At 32.4% G+C, this 21,783-nt stretch overlaps 1 protein-coding gene across 4 annotated transcripts in view; it reads right to left on the minus strand.

Moving 5' to 3' along the window:
* Positions 1-21,783, minus strand: part of LOC118187681 (bestrophin-3-like) — a 127,786-nt gene that overhangs the window by 36,558 nt on the left and 69,445 nt on the right. For all 4 annotated transcript variants that reach the window (XM_085816938.1, XM_085816937.1, XM_085816940.1 and 1 more), the window contains 2 exons: positions 21,019-21,170; positions 1,986-2,132 (listed from right to left, as the gene is read on the minus strand). In XM_085816938.1, the coding sequence (XP_085673064.1) occupies positions 1,986-2,132; positions 21,019-21,170 (299 nt within the window). The remainder of the gene's footprint in view (positions 1-1,985; positions 2,133-21,018; positions 21,171-21,783) is intronic.

The raw sequence follows: 21,783 nt of genomic DNA on the forward strand, positions 1-21,783 counted from the left end.
TAAAAAGAAGGGGAAGTCAGTTAAAGGGGGAAAGAAGAGGGGAAAAGGCTTGAAGACAGTTTAACTAGAAAGTCATAGAGGAAATAAAATTAATGTTGGACTGAGAACTTATACTACCCGTAACTTAAACCACAAAATACAGACATTTTAGTAGGAGAAAGAGAGAGAGGGAAAAAAAAAAAAAAGGTTAGAAAGTGCAAACACAAAATTATTAAATTTATATCAATAGTCAGTAATTTATAATACAATCAGTAAATTTCATTATCATTAATCAATAAATTTACATCTATAAAGTACAAAAAGATTGTAACATAAACATGAATGGGCGAATAAATGACAAAGTTGAAGTTCGAAACATAAACAAAGCCGCGCGGTAAAAAGTTCTAATGTCACGGGTGTCAACAGGTTCTGTGCCAAGCGCGCATGCGCTTTGTAGGTGGAGGGGAAAGGTCGTTGTTAATATGCTAACCCTGAGGGGCTTCTTGAGAAAACAACAACCTTGCAACCCCTGCGTCGAAAAATTCGACTTGGAAGAAGTTAGTAGGGGGAATACGATTTACGGATTATAAAAATAACACAAAAGTGTGCATAGCAGATGAACTAATAAACATAAATTCAATGCAAGGGTACCGAAATAAAGAGTACAAGAAGACCTACTTTGCCGAGGATAAATGATGATGATATTCCAAATAGAAGCCGAGATATCCTAGAAGAATCCCGCAAAAATGACACTTTATGGACTCTAATTAAAATAATTATAACTCTGCTTAAACACACACCACAAACACAATTCTTGCACCGTTAGAAAGCGGAATGCGCCAGCTTTCTCCAGATATCTGTGTTGAGAACAGAAGGCAATTTGGTCGCGAGTAATCACTTAACAACGACGGAGCATAAAGCAGCACTTCATTTTCTTCTTCCGGTTCTTCATTCAAAAACATAGGCTCATGTGTAGACAATGGATGAGAATTTAAAAATTTCAATAACTCCGGAATTATAAGACGTAGGAACACAAATCAAGCATCAAAATTTGTAGCTTGTTGAGACCTTTACGATGTTACTAACCTTGTAGACACACGACAAATATTACCGCGGTTATAACTCGTTCAACGAGGAGCTCCTAACACACTGCTGCAGCGTTGTCACGGGGCAGGGTCCCATCTCCTTGAGCACCATACAGGGAGCAGTACGAACTTCGCTCGGATCCGAGGGTATCTGACCTCTCTTTCCCCTCCTACCAACCTTTCGAGGGAACTTTCTGCTCGCCGCAGATTTAGAGTGCCCCTATACTGCACAGGCACTATACATTTACAACACCCATGCCTTCTCCGACATTCGAACCCGGGCTCTTCGGTACGGTAGTCAACGTCGCTAACCGCTGTCCCGGTTGGGCGGTGAATAAGAAGTGAATGCTAATAAGCAATTTTTTTAAACTTCAATGAAATATGTGTTAGCAGGATTTAATCTTGCTGATTTTTCTTAATAAAACCTGATATTAAGTTATTCGTTAGCTGAAATTTTTTGCATATGTAAATTTACAAGCGTTGCACAAATCGCTTTTAAATCTTTCAGCTAGTTAAGCAAGGTATTGCTTTAATTTGAAAGACAAACATCTTTAGGAACATCGAATGCAGTACCTCTTGAGAACTGGCAGCTAATCATGTCGAAGATTAAAACGACGGATCTTGTTGGCAGCATAAAAAATACATACCCTGAAGCGTAATATAACATAACATGGTTAAAAAATGGAAAGATTAAGCTACAGACCTTTCTAATAGGAAAGGAAAAAACCGATATAACTTCCACTGATATTCAGCCTAAACACACACCAAGCCTATTTAGAATGAAGGAAAATTGGAAGTGGTACGAGTTTTCTTACCACAATGGATTTTTTAAAGAATCGGATGTTGCTTTATTTAATTTGACAACAAATAAAACTAACTCAGTGAATTAACTCAAAGGGACACAGAAAACTCTAAACTTACTTATTCAAAGGAGGTGCGCATGGGATGGAACAACAGCAACAATAGCGAGCAAAGACGTTTTGGACGTAACTGTACCTGTGCTCTGATTCTTGCATGGGAGGTTCTTCTGCATTGCCGAACACCATAATCTGTTCTCTCGGTGGAACACTGCATGGAAACAAGAAAAAGGTTAAACAAATTTAAAAAGAATATAGTTTCATCTTTTGATTCCCTATTTGTCAAATAGGTATTAAAAACTGACATTTTTCCACTATAAAATCTGCAAGCTCATTAATAAATAAGTAAAAATTCTCTGTATGCCCATTTGAGGGGACTTAGTACCTTAAAGTCAAATAAATTACCGATTTTTCAATTTTTCTAACAAAAGAACCTGAATATCCTTACTACACTGAAAAGAAATTTTGAAACGATGTGACGATAATAAATGGTATAATAAACTCTTAAAAATTTTGACAATGAATATCAGTGGAAGTTATATCAGTTTTTTTTCTTTTCCTATTAGAAATGTCTGTAGCTTAATCTTTCCATTTTTAACAACGTTATTTTAGCCATTAAATATGCCATCCCCCTCAGTGTTTACCGTTTTCTTTTCAATTTTTAATTGTTTCCGTAACTTAATAAAAATCAGTGTAAGAGAAAAGGAGTGTAATTAAATATGACTGCAACTATCCGTTAACCCTATTTATATGTATAAACTTATTTATTTAAAAACTTAGTGAAGCTGGGAAAAAAGCATATTTTCACTTTTGAACTGGCAGGTTTATACTATATATATATAGTGAGAGAGAGCTCAGCAAATGTTTCTTTGTGTATTACCAATCAATTTTGCTATACTTCTTCAAAAATTGTAGTTATTTGTGATAAGACAAGAACAGAAAGAAGTGGCATAATGAAAGTAATGAAGTTCCTGACTGTAGCATTAATGAAAATCGTTTTGGAACAGACATTTAACTCTTTAATTAACTAGAATAATCCTAAATCAATTTAAAATGCAATTTATATACGAGACCAAATGGCTAAAATAAGAGAAGACATCCTATATGTTGCTGAGCGGTTTCAAATAAAATGTTTTACGTCTGTTGACATTTCAAATTTTGCTTTTGAAAAATTTAAAGAAAACGGCAAATTAATATTATTAATATTTATTATAATAATTTTAAAATTGATATAAATGTTTTATAAAATATATAATATTTTGTAGAGACATTAGGTATTTTTGGAGCCCGGAGAGATGAAAAATTACCAATCGCCTTCGCCGGGAATCGAACCACGGACCTCTGGAATACCGAACTAGCGTGCAGAACCACTACACCACGAAGGCACGCTAGGAAGGTGGGAGAAATACCTTATAAGTTAATTCATATATTAAAACTCTTTTGAATGTATTTATGAAACAAAAACAGGCAGTAGAAAAACTCTTGGACTTTAACATTATTATTTTTTGCAACTTTTCTGGCCAGATAAGGTTTTAAATAAAAGCTTGTAATTTATGCTTATATTAACCAATTAAAAAGTACTAGGTTTTGTTTTAGATATTTATGAAATGAAATTCAGTAATAAAAGTTTTAAGAAATTTGGAATGATTTAATGACCATTTAGACAGTTTACATTCTTTAAACTGCATTTTCTCAATTTTCAATTTTTCAATAAATCCTTCTAGTTACAAAACTTATGCAGATATGGACTAAACTATTTACCATTTTTACTGATTTCTTAAAATTATACATTTAATTGAAACAAGGATAGGTTTTGCAAAATACTGAAAAGAAACATTTTTGGAAGTGAAATGAGCTACAGACATTTTTAACACAAAAATGATCATATTACGTTTTTTTAAAAAGTTTTTACATAAAAATGTGCTCTTTTTTCAGAAACTAATTCATTAATTGCAAAATCGATCCTTAAAGTTATAAAGTACATTTTGATAAATACAAAAAAGAATTAAAGGCGAAAACGCTGGAAATTGTAAGAGAAGAAAGACAATTTAATTTTTTAATTTTTCTTCAAAAAATTTATATTAATTAGACAAAAATATTTTTTTTCAGCTTAAAATCATTTTGTCTTAAAAAAACCATTCAATGATATTTATAAAAAAAATAGACGAAGTTCTTAAATAAAAGTAATCATTCAAAAGGTACCGAGTTCCTTTTCCTTTGATGTGTAACCTATATTCGAAACATTAACTGTATACAAGAAAAAATGAAAATGCCGTTTATTTGACCAGTAAATGATACTCTTGATTAAGAGATCATCGCACTCAAGCGTGCGTGGAAGTTTTTCGATTAACGAGGAGGAGCCGTAGAGCTGTAGATAGAGCTAAAGAAACGCAAACTCATACCTAATGAGAAAGTGAATCCTGTTATGCAAAGTTATGTTCTAGCAAACAAGAATAACATTAAGTATGTTTATTCTTGTTTGCTAGAATAATGATATAGAGTGGATCAATGGAACTAAACGGAGGCAATGGAAAATTCCCTTCTTTCTCAAATTACCTATGACCATATTATTTATGTTTTTATCGAGCTTGTTTCAAACTGGTAGATTTATGTCAATCTGTCAATCGTTGAAATATAAATGAAGACGTTAAATCTGAGAACAAATACGTATATCATGAAACCCTAACCAGCCAGAACTGATACAGTCGTTCAATTTGTTTATGAATAAAAATAATATTCACTGTCGTTATATAATAAAAAAAAATATAATCCTGCCACTTGTTAGGTAACAAAACCAAATCTTTACCTTTAGTTATAATTAATTATAGGAAAGGTAATGAAAGATACGAAAGAGATTAAAGTCTGTGTGTTGCATGTTACCAATGATGCAATAGGGAAAATGAGAATTCAGGTGTTAAAAGTGAAGATGCCGAAAATAATAATATATCTGAAAAAATTTCTTACTGAATTATCTAATTTATTTTATTTATATTAATACTTAGTCAAGTTAATAAGTATTGATTGTTTTTACAGTTCTTTTTCAACACCTAGTATAAAATCGTTTTTATTTTTATTAGTTTTCGAGTTTTAACTTTTGCTGGGCTTAAATTCGAGGAAAAACAGTATGTTGTATGAAACTCTGTAAACATATACTATTCTACACGTTTTTAATATCTGTTATACAATCGTTTTTATTTTTATTAGTGTTTCAGTTCTAAACTTCTATTTGCCATAAATTCGAGCAAAGCAGCAACTATAAAAATTGTATAAGTCAGTAAAATAAAATTATTTCTTTATATTTATTTAAATGTTATTTAACTGCAATTCTTTTAGAAATCTAGCAAGCTTTCAGGAATTCCTTTTAATAAAATCAAAGGATCTGGAATAAAATTGAGTTAGGAAGCACTAAAATATTAAAAACTATTAACGTTTGAAGATTTTGTGTTAAATGAAAAGTTTTTTAACTTTACAAGCTATCAAATCTTAGCTTACTGTCCCAACGTCAAGCAGCAGTTAAAACTAAATGTTTATTACAACTGATATGCAATGAGATTTAAAATTTTTAGCCATAAACTAATGGGGAAAAGAGCCAAAGGAAAGCCCGATTTTGGATGGATGGACTGTATTGATAGCGACTTCAACATTATTACAAACTAAACAATCTGATATCGGCACTACATGCCTTTCTGGTACAGCCTATTAAATTACACACGCGTTTTGCTGCACTTCATTTAAACTTATTTCCACAAATTATTCTAATTTAATTAATCAGTCCTCAAGCCAAGTTGAAAATAACATCAAAAGTTGCAAATTTTGAAATTAAATATCCCGGTCGACTTTTGTCGTACGTGATTCAAACTTCGTATAAATTAATTTTTTCATAATGAGTACAAAACTTTCCAAATATAAGTATAGGAACCGGGAGACCGCATGAAAAGTTAGATTTCGTTATTTGTCCAAAAACGTTTTTTTAATTTGAGGTTGCCCAAGCATGAATATTTTCGTCATAAACACTTCTGTAATTGGAAATATATGAATATACCAATAATTGAGGAAATAAAGGCCGAATAAGACTTTTTTAAGCTGGGTAAGGGTATGTATATATACGTTTCGTATTGCCAATTGCAATAAAAAAGCGTGGTGCATATATAGATGTTATAGTAGTCCTATATACAAAATTTCAACGTTCTAAGGCTAGGTTTTGAGTTATGCGAGATACGTACGTACGTACGTAGAGACGTCACAGGGAAAAAAATCCATTTTTTTATGGACAATTCAGTAAGAATTGATTTTAAATCCATTTTACATTCCATTTTGGAGAAACGAGTCCTTTATTCTGCCCATAAGTAGAGACTTCACCAAAAAAGTAGTCCAAATGGATTCGGGAAGCATCAAAATGTGTATTTCGGTTGAAATCTGAAACCCGAAATTTTTCGCAATTACAATACTTCCTTTACTTAGTTAAAACAAGTAAAAATTCCTGTGAAAAGGAGAGCATGAGGGTTTTAAGGAAAGCCGTGGCTCAGCTTGGGCCGTTATGACTACAGAAGAAGATATGTAATAGTATACTTCAAAGCATACAGCGATTTAAACTGCTTAGATAGTCTGAGTTCTTTGACTTTATTAACAAAAGTTGGAATATGTTTGTACTAATTTATTTGTAGATAAAATTTACTATGCTTTTGCCTGTAGAGACAAATTTTGTTTCTATATCATTAATGTTAGCACAGCTGGGAAAACTAATTATTATTTTCACATAAATTAACAATAAACAAATTTATATGTGAATTCACTGAATATTCTAAAGAGACTCATATTTAGTCAAATGCCAAGCACATGAATACGATTTATATACAAAGAAACTGACAAATTACGCGGCATTCATCACTTCAAGGACGGAAGCAGACAAATCCTTGCTTTTCAAATCTCCTATTCGTTTTGTTTGCAAAATGACTTCTAGCATAGAGTGCTTGCATTTAGTTTTCGGAGTACTTGCACGCACAGCGCACGAAACGTTTACAGTAAATTTATTACGGCGACAAAATGCACATGCAAAATAACTTGTATTTCAACAGCATATACGAAGTAGAAGTTAGGTTCTAGATTTTGTTTGAAACTGTTAAATCAAGTAACAGACGTTCCGTTCTTCTTAACTGTAGCACTTCGAGTAAAATTTCTAAAACATATTTAGTAGCTTTTAAATATAGGGTATGATTTATAGTCTGTTTATTGTTTGAAAGCTGAATAGGACCATTAAATCATTGCTTTTGGTTTACTAGTATATCCATTCTGTGATAAGAAATCCATAAGAAACACATTTTGGATATATTAAAGATGTCTCAAAAGGATAGCATATTAACTATCTCTTAGCAGACTCATGGTTCCAGTTGGAAAAATCTCCAACTTTAAAGAAGAAAAAAAAAGTAATGAAAAATCTGTGTGTATGTGTGATCCTTGTACTGTAATAAAACTACGGTACCCAGAGCCACCAAATTTTGAACAAACGTAGTCTTCGAGGCCTGAATTTTGATGTTCTGTACGAATTTAATGGAATTCTGATTAAAAAACTTAGCGATTTAAGTTGCAGTGTGTTGCCACTCGACAGCAAGTAAGCTGTTTATATTTGAAATTTAAACAGAAAACTCCACGATTTGAAAAGAAATGTGTTGTCATTCGACAAGGCGTAAGATATTTGTCTTTCGAATTTAAACAATAAACTCAGTCATTTGAACATATATTCCACATGGTAGCATGCTGTTATTTCTCAAAACGTAAGATATTTAAATTTTCTTTCAAATTCAACCCATCTATTACTGATTAATACATTAAGAAATTTAAAAAAATAAACCCAATTCGTCATTTCTGTTATTATTACTTACTAACTGGTTCCATGAAATTAGATCGGTTGCGTTCATTCATATATATTTAAGTCATTATATATTTTAAATTTTTAATTTCGAATTAGATTTTTATTTATTTCATATTTTATGCGAATTTAATGAAATTTTGATTAAACTTGGCGCTTTAAAATCTCTATGTTGTTACTTCTCGAACTAAAACATTTTTATTTTCCTTTCGTCAGTGTGTTGCCATTTAGTTAAAGGAAAATAGAAGAGCCCTTTCAAATTCACTTTCATATTTAATCTGTTATTGATAAACAAACTAAGCAGTTTAAAAGCAATAACAGCTATTTTTAATGATACGTTTTAATCTGATTACTTAAATAAAAATGCATTTAATTTATGATTACTTTAGTTAATAATATTTATGGATTTCTTTTAAATTTATAAACGATTTTCAAACGCCACGTGGTATGTAATTCATACGGAATCTATTTCTTAAATAACTTCTATTCCTTTTTACAATTTTTTAAAACACAAATCTTTCTTGGAGGGGTTATATCGTAATAGAAAGCCTTTAGATATAATTATGTTGCTCAGTTGAAATCGTGCTCATAATTTCTAGAGAAATTCTTCAGTATTCATTATTTTTAATCCTGTCCAATCTATCCTATATCTTATGACATTATCATTTACCTCCTTTCTTGATCGTTTTGGCTATTGTTCGAGAAATATTCGCCAGTTTGCTTTGCATAGTAGAGAGGAAAAAGGAATTATGCAGCAGAAAAATGCATTTGATGATTGCTAAGGAACGAATGTTTTTCTCTCCTATCACACAACCTTCAACAAAAATAAAATGGGGAAAAAGGAAACAGATTTTAGAACTAATATCAGTATTACTGATATATCTTGAAGAACAGAGTGACTTGCAAGAAATAATATAAATATACTTCAGGGATCAGAAGGAAAGAAATAGGTTGATATGTTTTCATTATCTGTATTTAATTGCAGCAGAACAAGATGTTTTTATGCCTTAAAAAATGAAACGCTTTCAAACCTTTTCCTTCTTTTCAGTTTTTACTGAAGCTTAAACATAATAATTATTTTACACAGCTGGCCGAATAAACGGCTAGAGAGTCAAATGAAGAACACTTAGAGCTCCGACAACCTTGGTTGCGTGGCATTGAAAAAACAGTGTGCAGGAGAAGGAAAAAAGTCTTAAAAATAATGAGTTTTTCTAGATATCTTAAAGAGAATAAAGCATGTTAATTTCTAGAATGTACACAGAGAATCAAAAAGATGCCAATATGTTTTACGACGTCGTGTGATAATAATAATTATGATTACGAAAAATGTGACAAAGTTATTGTAAATTCAAATCTTCAAATCAAAGAATATTCCACAATGATACCGGCCAGACACCATTTGTTTCCTCAAACTGTTCATCATTTGAACTTCCCCAATATTTACCAATGTTACTGCTGTGAATCCTTTCAGGAGATTTTTTTTCTGGCTGTGGGACCTTGTAAACAGCCTTTTTTATACTGTTGTGTTGTCGATGGCAGCAATGTTGCATTATAATCAAGAGTATCGAGTAGCAGGGCCTCATGATCATTATGGTGTGCAATCGCTCACGTTGTGCTGTAATGTTGGTACCATACTGTCGAACGCAAAATGCAGCAGGCAATGTTTCCTAGAAAAGCATTCTCCCTGAATCAATCTGAACGGTAAATTTTTATCTGCAACTTTTTCAATGATAAGGAAAAATTGCTTTTGCCTCTGTGCTGTGGGTAGATCAACTAATCAAAAGGAGGAAGGAATGAGGAGCTTAATCATGTAACCTAAGTATATAGAATTCCTGGAAGCAAAAATCCTTCGTGATGCTGCATTCAAGAGGTGATTGTGGGAATTCGTTCTTCGGTTTGATTATAATTTAACTTGCCGCTCAATATTGAGCACCATCTTGAATAGTGATTAAAAGCTCGGGCATGTGACTGTCATTTGAAATGAAGAAACTTCAAATTTAATATAACTATTTAGCATTTATCTTAGTATATACTTCAAACGCGTAGCCACATTTCTAACTCCCCAACGGGCTTCTTGAAGGGACATTTAATATCAAATAAACATTTATCCTGAAAGATTTGCTCAAGTTTCCATTTGTAGACAGGCCAAAAATCAAAATTTTAAGCCTTTCTAATTTAATTTTTCCACGACTTCTGAGAACAAAAATGTTCTTGTAAAGTTGCATGGTTTTGATAACTTTTTCGGCGTTCCTCTGACTCTTTCTTAAAAATCTTTAGAAGGGTAAAGATACTGCCTGGTATTTTATTCAATAAACACGGCATAAAAATTTAAATTTATCATATTTTTCCGAAATAGTATCATATGAGGAATGATCATTAACTGAAAGGCTAATCATATTTCATTCATTCTTTAAGTCATCGGTTTACGACCATATAAATTCAAGGTATATTAAGGTATATTCAGTCCTGCAATCCTCTGAACCTCAAATTAACGTTTCTTAATGTAAAATTGCAACTGACAGTTGCTCGTTTAAACTAATTTGAGATGATAGAGTTGCTGGCACTCTGAAAAGTGATATGACTATTAATGGCAAAGCGGAAAAATAGTTCTCAGTAAGGGAGTTTACATGACCATTTTATTTTAAAACCTTTTCATTCGTGATAAAATCCTAATTAAGCGAAAGAATTTTAAATTATTTATATTGTCCGTATTATTTTTAGGTCACACCGTAGTTATGTTAAGACGCATTATTAAAATTTAGGTAGAAGATAGGTAAAGATAGATTTTCAAGATAGTGACAAATATTGGTAAATAATACGACATAAACCGATTATGTTGTATTATTTTAGTAAGATATTTTCTAGGTATTTCAATTGTAAACAAGTACTTTCCTCTCTGCGATCAGCAGTTATCATTAGCATTAAAAGCTCGGGATAAACAATTCGTCCTTTGCTCCATGATCAGCCGAGCACGTAAATTACGTCTGAGATGTTCGATGCTTTACTTATCACATTTTGAAAGCTATTTTAAAAGCAGTTTCGCCTTGCAGTTAATTTTTTTATTATCGTAAAGATTAAATGTTTGTACGCACTTTATCTTTTTTGCTCCAGATTACATGCATATTTTAAAAACAAGAAAGTTACTTACACATAAGATAAACATTTAATTATGATAATGCAAAAATTAAAGAAATAGAAGTTAATTTAGTGCATTAAACTAAAATTACTTTTTACTTCCTTGTATGAAGTAAAGGAAGTACTGTAGTTTCGAAAAATTTCGGGTATCATATTTCAACGAAAATATTCATTTTGACCGCTCTAGATTCCATTTAAATGATACTGTTGTGTGACATCTCTATGTATAGACAGAACAAACAATTCTTTTCCCAAAACGGATTGTGAGGTGGATTTAAAATGGATTCACAAGAGATTTTTTTCATGCTGTTTATACGTACGTACATACGTATGAATGTATCTCGCATAACTCAAAAACGAGTAACCGTAGAACGTTGAAATTGTATATATGGGAATGCTATAATATGTAGCTATGCATCTACCTTTTTCGTTGAAATCGGCCTCACCAAACGGGCAGTTAATTAGGCTAAAGTGCAGAATCGCCCACTTATTTGAAGTGAAAATATGCCAATGTGTACATGGAGTCAAGGGTCAATGAGTGCCAATGAGTCAAGGGAGTGCGCAATGCCCTTTTCGTGCAATTCTGGGATGTTTGTTTTAAGTGAAAATAGGTCGATGTGTACATGGATACCGAATAATTGCAATTCTTAAAAACGCGCCAAGCAGTGGGCCATTCTGCACTTTTCCCCATACCATAATTATATATATATATATATATATATATATAAAGAGAAAGAGACACTCTGTTACCCCGCTCTTTGAGTCGTTTTTTATTCTTATATGTTGTTACGGTAAAATGCGCATTTTTTGCTTTAAAAGTGATTGAATTATGTTGTTCTTATATTCCGGTTAAGGTTTTTATGCTTTTATTTAATTTGCATCCAGTAGTTGTGGAACGATCAGCAATGTCAAAGTGCCGCTAACGAGGCAGTCATTTGTTCACATTTGAAACTTTTAGCAAAATAGTGAATTAAGTAAGTTTGTGCACCAGCTTCAATGACCTTTTGACCAAAAGTTTACTTTCAGTTTTGTTCATCGAAAATTTTGTTTTCCTGCCCGATGGCCGAGTCGCTTGTTTTAGCTCAGAAACGCTAATTTGAACCGTAAGAATTTTTTAACTGTTTTTAAATGTATTTGCTGTTTTAGATTTTCTGTATTTTATAATTTTTTTCATGAAATTGAATTTTTAAGTATTTTTTGCTTGCTGCGATGTAAGAACTGGACTGATAGAATTAGAAATATATCTCTAATGAAATTCAAGGAAATATGCTTAAATGAAGTGCTGCAAAAATATGTATAATTTACACTCATGTCCATAAATTAAGGATAATTCGGAGTCACGCGGAAATCGAACTCTAAAATAAATATATCACCTGTAAAATCGCTACACACATCTTCAAGAATCATATGCAAATATAAGGAATACAGGCAAAGCAGTAAAATTGTTCGCAGGCGCTTTATAAGCATTTCAGTGCAATAACCGAATAGTTATGACACAAAGGACGCATTTGGATGATTTTTTACGTGGTAGAATTACGTGCCGTCTGGAATGTGGGCGTATCCAGCTGGAAGTATCAGACGAACTTGGAATTGCCCAGAGTGTCATCTCCAGGCGGTGGCAACAATTCCAAGATGATAGTAATGTGAGTAGACGTTACAGCACAGGTCGCCCCAGAGTTACAACGCCGAATGAGGACCGGTATTTGGCAGTTACTGCCAAAAGAAACAGACGGAGCACAGCCTCAGACCTGTCTCGGCAGCTCTCTTCAGCCACTGGTACGACAATTTCAAGGCAGACCGTGTACAGACGCTTAGGGCAGATTGGTCTATATGCTCGTAGACCTGTCAGATGCGTTCCACTTACTGCAACTCACTGTCACCTGCGGTTAGCCTGGAGTAGAGAGCATGCATTGTGGACACCGCAACAGTGGGCTTGTGTGATGTTTTCCGACGAGTCCAGGTTTAGCTTGCAGTCTGTTTCTCGCCGGACTTTTATACGGAGATCTCCAGGTACCCATTACCACCAAGAAAACATCATTGAACGACACCGTTATGGTGGTGCAGGAGTGCTCGTTTGGGGTGGAATTATTCTGGGTTCCAGAACTGACCTGCATGTTCAAATTGGAACCATGACTAGCCAAATCTATCGGGACGGCATTCTGGAACAACATGTACGTTTGTTTCGGAGCGCTATGGGCGCACAATTTGTGTTTATGGATGACAACGCCCGTCCTCACCGTGCAAACATCGTAAGCGAATGCCTTCAATCGGAGGATATCACCCGTATGGACTGCCCAGCGTTCTCACCGGACTTAAATCCAGTACAGCACGCGTGGGACATGCTTGGCCGATGAGTTGCAGCCCGTCCACCTACATGTCTACCGGAACTTCGGAGAGCATTGCTTTTTGAGTGGTGTAATATCCCCCAAGATCAGATCGATAATTTGATACTCAGCATGCCTAGGCGTTGTGCGGACTGTATTGCATCGTCTGGGAGACATACAATGTATTAACAATCACCATAATGCAACCATGTAATATTGGTTTTTTGTAAATAGGTTTTTTTTTTGTAATTTTCTCCAGGGAGAAATAATCGCTAATTTTTTTAATAATATCAAACATTTAGCATCTTTTTTTGCTCTTTACCTTTTGTTTAATAAATAAGCTTTACAAATAAGTCAAATTTGTTTTGCTTCTAACTCTTCCTTTGAATGATTTTGCATTATCCTTAATTTATGGACATGTGTGTAGTAAGCCGTACAAGGAAGTCGTGTGGCGTCCATATCACATATTTTTCATAACATTAATGGAAATTTGAAATTAATCATTGAAAGCCAACGCATGCGATCCTGGTTTTAACAAAAGCTAAAAATGCGGAAATGGAATTAATATTGCATGTTGTTTCGCTAAAAATATCTTAATCGATTTTTATGTAACGAATCAAAAATAGTGTTGTAGATAGCACCATTCTTTAAAGTTATTATGAAAATTATCAGATCAACCCTTGAGATTAAAAAAAAACTAAGATCATATATTTTTAAATTATTATGTTTTATTAAATGTTGTGGATTTTTGATGTTTTATGCTTCAACAACTATTGCAACTTAGTTGTCCTTGTAATAAATGTTACCTAATTTAAAACCCATGATTTTTTTCCCCCAAGCTAAAACTAACTTCCAGAAAATATCTAATTCAACCCCCCTCAAACTGCTGACTGTGAGATTAAATCATATGTTATCCTAGAAATTCATTCTCTCTATTTATGTACTGTTAAATTTGGAAGCTTAAAAATTATTTCATTTAAGTTCTTAAAAATAATTAATGATCCTTGAAAGAAGACTAAAAGCCATCTACGCTTTTATCACAAATCGAAATTTCAAAGATTAAGAATGTATGCTTTACTTCTCTCTAACATAAATTTCGATTCACTGAGTAAATAATCTTTTCTTAGATCTGAAAACTTTGATACCAGTTTATTTTGATTTATGCGAAATTTTAATTAATAAAAAGACAAAATATTTGGCCCAAATGAAGGAAATTTTTAAATGCAGAAATTTATTTTTAAGTTTAAACACAAGAATCACAATCCAAAAAATTTCAATATTTGAGTTTATTTTTATTATTTTTTACTTAATATGTATTGATTTTGACTATGATATAGTAATAAGTGTCACCAGTAGTTAAACAATTGGAAATAACTGGAAACCCTAGGGTGTCACACAGGAAACAAAATCATTGAACATATTTTGATTGACAAGATTGATAATTACCGTATAACAATTTTTCCTTAGAATATTTAGCAAACGTCAGTTATAATCAAGACGACAGAGAAATGAAACAATCCGAACATGTCAATATTTAGATCATGATCATATATCGGTATCAGCCAGTTCCAGCTACCGAGGAATTATGATGATGGCTTATTCGAGATAAGCTAAGTGCCAGAAATGTTAGATTATCATATCAGAAAAAAAAATGGAACCAACTGTTATGACTTTTTTTTCAGTCTTCATATTTTCATGATGAGATATTCTCAGAAGACTTCAAGCGATAGCTGCTATATTATATTATGGATAGTTGTGTCACTACGATTTAATTTCAAAGCAGAGATTTGGCTTGAACTCCTCTCTCTTTGTATAATATTCGCATAATTCATCCAAGATTTACTTGAACATAGTTTTACATCTATGCTCTTTTCTTGCATTTTTAAGGAGACGCGTCTGTCATTTCAGAAATAAAAACCCATATTTTTTATTTACTTTCTTAAATAAAATCCCATATTCATCATTTACTCAATCAGATCAGAATTTTGTTTACACAAATGTGTTACTTTCACTATTTTTACTTCCAGGATTCAGTAAATTTAAATGTATGAAACAAGTTTCAAGACGAAACACTCTTATTTCCGTTTAATGTATCTCAAACTTTTAACAAGAGACAATATTTTGCTATTAATATTGGTTCCTCTGTTTACATCAAACACTTGGCAACATTATTCTTTGTATATTAGTTCAAACACATGCATTTAGAAGAGAAAACATAGCACTTGCACTCAACCTTTCTTCTGCAAGTTCTGAAACTTTTTTTTCGGGGAGGGGGCATCCCTCATAAGACTTTTTGAATCAAGTAGTCCATTCTGAATAACATGAAAAATAAAAAAATAAAAACGTTTTATTTTTGCATAATATAATGATATACACTTAGGAATTCGAAAAGTATTTTAATTATTGCGGATAAAGAAAATTTTATTGAATGGCACACTGCAATGCGATATTTAATTCTCTGATGACATATATTTCTTTCTTGAGGATGCAGCCATCGTAGTATTACTATCTGTCGCTACTCATCGTTGACATATTATTTTCCTGACCAAATCTAACTCATGTTTAATTTCTAGAATGGTCACTGTTTGACTGCTATGATCATTTCGTTGACTAAAAATGCAACGCCTTTTGTGATCGATGCTAATGGTCATTTTTGCTGATTCAGTAGTATGTTTGTGTATTACATTGCTCGCGTGTTACGATGCACTTCACAACAACATTGCTATGAAATTATTCACTAAGAAAGTAGAAACATCAACTTCGTTCTATGTTTGTGTCATTGTCGTTATTTCTGTACGGTGATCGCGACAATTGTAACTTACTTTTCGAATTCCTTGCGCGAATGTTATGGGAGTTTTTTTTTCTTTTAAAATGTGTGAAGTTCAAATTAATAGACAAAAGTAATGATTTAGTTATTAAAACAAGACAAAGCGCACAAAGGCTATTTGCCCACGCTTTTATCCCACTTTTGAACAAAAACCTTTGGGCCACAAGTAACGATTGTGTAAACGTACAGATAAAGTACAGGATAATCCCAGATAACATTTACATGAACCTATTGGTTGGAAATATTCTTAACAGTAATGTTTTATATATACTAAATGATTAAAAAATAAATACAAAAAATGGTTAATTTAAATCAGCAAATAAGCGTTAGATAAACCATGATACAACTACTCTGCATTTTGAAATGAGATGAATGAAACTAAGTTGCGTCCAAAGGTGAATTAACCATTGTCGTCTGAGGGTTTAATAACTGAGAAATATGAGCGTAAATTTTAATGTTTTACGTTATTATTTAGTAACAAGAAACTTCTCTTAGTCGAAATTAGTTAAAATTCTGTATAAGCAAAATTATGAAGACGGGTCTGAAGGTTTACTTTAAAACGTCCTACTAAGAAGTCTTAAGACTGAGTTCGACGGACTAAAATAGGGCAAAGCATTTACTGTAGAAAGATGATCAAGGTGCAGCTTTTAAATGTTATTATATGTTAATGACTTTCAGTTCCATGAAATTCATTTGTAATTTATCAAACGCCCATATTTAAAAAAACTATACTGAAAGACAGCTGAACAATGAAGCAGCACTATTGTCGAAAAAGGCGTTAAGCGTTTCGAAAATTTATGCGAATAGTGGGTAGAAAAAGGGTTGCTTACATGAAAATATGTCAATATTATGATAACAAAGTACAAAAAAGCAACGAGTATGATTTTTCTGGTAATTATATGCAAGTGGTAAAAATTATACGCTGATATTTTTCCGGTATTCTGGAAAACCTTCACAAATAAAAAATAGTTGATTCTTGGGCACTTTCTACTCTTGTGCAAAGAGTATTTGATTTTGGTGGACTTTCCTTTCAAGACATGCTACACTTTGATAACTCTTTGCATACGCTTACAAAAATTAACATTTAAATAATAATTATTAAATAGCAACTCACATCTCTAATAATGAGAACTTTACTGATTAGTTTACTTATAACTCGATGCAAGTATGAACGTTTGCTTTGCATATAGAATTTTATTTGTCGTATCTGTGAACACTTAAATATTTGTAATATAAAGTGTAGAAAATTCCAGCTTCTAACCTGTTAATTCCAACTTCTAACTTAAATATTTGTGATATAAAGTCTGAAATATATTATTATATGAAGTTCAGTTAAGTGACAGAAATAGGATTTGGATCATTAATCTGAAGGCCTGCAAATTTCGAAACGAAAAGCTAAAGCTATGTCAAACTCGTAGCAATTTGAGCAGATTAAAAGCTGAAATTTTCTACAGCTATCCGCTCATAACAAAATGAGAATGTTTGAGTCTCAGCATTGTATTATAATCGAATAGATCTGTATATTGATTTAAGCACCTCGTAGAACATTTTATACACTGCCTGACATACAGAATGACCTATCATGAAAGAAGATTGAAAATTGATCAAAACTTTATACACATAAATTAGCACTTGACATAATTAAGCAATTAACAAATGAAAAAAGTTTCAAAGCTGTATAATCATAATATACTTAGATGTAGATCATAATATACTTAGATATACTTAGATGTTCACTAAGATTTTGCAACCCTACCTCGAGTAATACATTCTCGAACACGCCGTTGTATCGAACCCACAAAGAATCTGAATCAGGTCCTGTTATATATTGAGCTGACCATGAGTTATTGATGCGATTCCAGAGTTTACGATTTTTTTGTAGATAAAGGGAGGTATTCAACGGACGTCCAATCATATCGCACAAATGGTCAACTGGCAAAAGATCAGGGGATCAGGCTGGCAAAGGAAGCATTTGCAATGAATTCAGAATGAGCCGAACAGGCAGGACGTTATCTTGTCGAAAAATGACGTTTGAGATGCCATGAAGATCTGATAGAAAGATACGATATGATATGATATGATAGATATGAAAGTAGACGGGGATGAAGCATGTCAACAGCTTCATCTGTGAAGCTGTCGTTTTAATATGCCTTTAATGCCCAGAAGAGTTAAAAGCACTAATGCACCCCAAACTATTATTAAACGATGAGAAGTGGTGTGTCGCTGGAAAATGGCAGAGACATACGCCCAAGGCATGCATAGTCACGACATCCTGATATACCGATCATTATTGAGCTAGAAGCGAGATTCATTACTGCCTGCTATTTTGCCCCATTAGCTGCTCTACGATACCACTGCAAGTGCTCACTATGATGGCTAGTTGTTAATGGAAGCCTTTGTGAAGGATGCCCATACCAAACTTGAATCGACCAATAACCATAAAACTGTCCACATCGATAAGAAGCAGCGGACAAAATTCTATACGTTTCGTAAAATATCTGCAGTTATGGACTGGATTCATGCAAGGTGTGCCATCGCATGCAACGTTTAGTGCACTCTGATATTCTGTTTGCAATGTATCCCTACAGCGCTGCACATTTCCTTCTTGGGTGCACTGTATACAAATCTTAAAAAAAAATTGGTCACACCTGCTATTCTTCAGTGATGTGGTTAGAGGAACAACCATTCTCAGGTCTAACACGAAGTATCCTCCGTCCCATGACTCGTCGGTTTTCTGATACTGAACCATGTTAATGTCTTAAAGGCATTACCTTATCTCCATTTTACAAAACCTCACGTATTGTGGTTGCAACAACCCAGTGTGGGGCTACCTCCCCCCCCCATACACATACACAGCGTCTCACGTTGTTTGCAAGTTTATATCCCGCGTGCTAATCGTCTGAATATTTTGCAAAGACGATTCATCTGCATAAATTTTAAGAGAGATATCTCGCAGGAATTTGCATGGCAATACATTTGCATCTTCATTGTAAGGTATTTTCATTGTCATGTCATCCAGATTTTCATTATAAGGCTATTGTCAGGCTTTAATTTTTATAAGTAGATTTTTGTGGTTTCAATTTTTGTTTTTAGCATTTCAACGTAGTCTAGTAAATTTTTATTAAACCAGTAATACAGCTAAAAAAATAAAATTAAAAGAATTATGTAATATTTTAAATTTAAAATAGTAATTCAGTAAAATAATAATAACAATCTATATTATGTACTAGACTTTCCAGCAAGTATAGTACATCATTTGAATGAATATGCTTTTTTGTTCTACTTTCAATATTTATTTCATCAGTTTCCAACATCTTCCACTTACCAAAAATATCACCACCATAAAGTTATGAAGTCAAATGCTAATTATTGCATCGTCAGTAGCATCTTTACGACAATTGCAAAAATGCATGATTTTGCCCGTTCTTTTCAAACACACAGTGGTGTTAAAAAGACATGTTTTAATGGCAAAATTTTAGGAACATTTGCACTTTGACTCTGCCCTGTTATCTAAAAGACAATGAAATGCAATTTTATCAACTAGATTCTTTATCGTTTAGGACAGAAACGGATGATGTTAATATATCTAATGGAGAACGTAATGTACGCTGTTGATTTGCTTCTAACAAAATATTAAATTCATAATTAATGATTTGAATGACATTTAACAATCCTCCAATTTAAAAGATTATCTCAGGTACGTATTTACTCAACTTTTATTTTTAAATTTACGTATATATTTAGCTTTTGCATAGAAAGAATATTTTAAATAATGGCTACAGAATTCATGTTCTCAAAAATTGATTCTAAATACATTCTTTCCAACTAGAAAACTTCCAAATTGTCAATAACATTGTGTTAAGTTGACAGCTTTATGAAAACAGTTCTAACAGTATTAGGTGAAAAAGGTTGTAGAAATAAAACTTTATTTGGTTCCCTTACGTCAAATAGACTTATGAGAAAAATTTATGTTCTCATAAGTCTTCTCCATTCAGCAGAAAGATAATGATTTCCATGCTTTGAAATGCAAAATTTGAAAAGGTACTTGTATTTTTAGCCAATATTTTCAATGAACTCCTACTTTAAACAAGATAGCCAAAACAACTGTTGTTTAGAGTTGCAGTTTTAATTCTTTCGCAAAAATCTTACATTTGATCCATAGTAGATAGAAAAAAGTTATTTATCCTGAACATCTTCAAGTCAAATAATTTTTGCAACTAAAGATATCGAAGATTTTTTTAGCACGTATATGATGTTAATTATGCAGTTATTATGGTTTTTATCTTTAGTATAACTTCTTCTTTCCGTTTTCCTCACCAGAATGCAAATTAACTTTAGCTTATACAAGCTGAAAGGTTTGAGTCTCAAATTTGAAAGATATTTTGGCAATCGCGTCTAGCTTTTACTATTCTTGCAGTTCTGCTTCAAATTAATATTCCTGCTTTAGCATTCTCGATAGTCGGTGAGTAAAATAACTAGCATATTTTATTGCATGTATAGTCTTAGACTATGTTATCAACATGTGTATTTAATTCTCTGTTACTGTTAAGTTAAACAGCCACAAGTGATGGTTTCGTTCATAGCACAGGTTGTGCCTGCAAGTTCAATTTAAGACTAAATTCAAAAAGTATTTTAAACCTTCATCAGTACTTTGTGAATATTTAAGATGTAGCGATAATTTGCTTTCCATCTAGTAGGGTATGCAGGACTTTAATTTCCAGTTACAATAGCAACCCTACAAACTCATTATTGTATTATAAAATTTTCCTTTCTCAAGACTTCAAGCAGTATTAATCTATCGTATTTTTAGCAATTTTGTAATTAACAGTACGTCTTTAAAATTTATGTTTAAGAGGGAAAAGCTTGCAGCCACGATTTCAAATATTTTATATTTTTCAGTCAGGATAATGTTAGCTCTAATATTAAAAAAAAAAAAAAAACTTACACTATGTTCATTGTTGAGCCTTTGTAATTAGGTATTTTGTGGACAAGTGCGGCTTCCGTATAAGGTAAATCCAATGAGTATGTGCCCCAGTGGGGATCCTTGTCAAATTTCGCCACTTTTCCGTACATTTCGTCCACTATGGCATAGCACACCTGAGGAGAAATGTATAGTAGTTTAGGTTAAATTAATAAAGAAGTAATTTAATTAATAAAAATTCTGAACAAGTTCTTAATTCTGCAGAACTCTGAACAGAAATTTAGCAACATTTCTTCAAGTCGATATAGAACACTTATGTGTTATGTTTCTTTGATAAACCTGAAATTAAAAATAAACTGAAACAGCAAAATATTGATGATCACATCATCTCTATTTAAAATAGCTCAAAATTTCATTCCTGATTTACTAATCGATGCAAGTAAGAGTATGGATTGATAAAAACTCCGATTTAGACAGACAAATTACAAATTAGATTAATAAAACTGTGCTTGTATACATGATGCGTTTACATTATTAAATACTAATGGAAAGTTATACTAGAAATATTGCAGACTCACATATTCATATTATAGACTAATAGCAATTACAAATAAAAAATTTACGTACATATTGTGTTCAGTTCAAAATTTTAGTACGAATGCAACCATGTAAAGTATATCCTTAGTACAAAAATGAATAATTAGACATAAAGTTTAACTACGAGTAAATATTCAGAACAATACAAAATGTATTATTGATAATAGGAAGCATAATTAAAGCAGATAATTA

This window comes from Stegodyphus dumicola, chromosome 5 (assembly GCF_044657685.1).
Source record: "Stegodyphus dumicola isolate Sdum_Otavi_A_Nest chromosome 5, ASM4465768v1".
NCBI classification, from domain to species: domain Eukaryota; kingdom Metazoa; phylum Arthropoda; class Arachnida; order Araneae; family Eresidae; genus Stegodyphus; species Stegodyphus dumicola.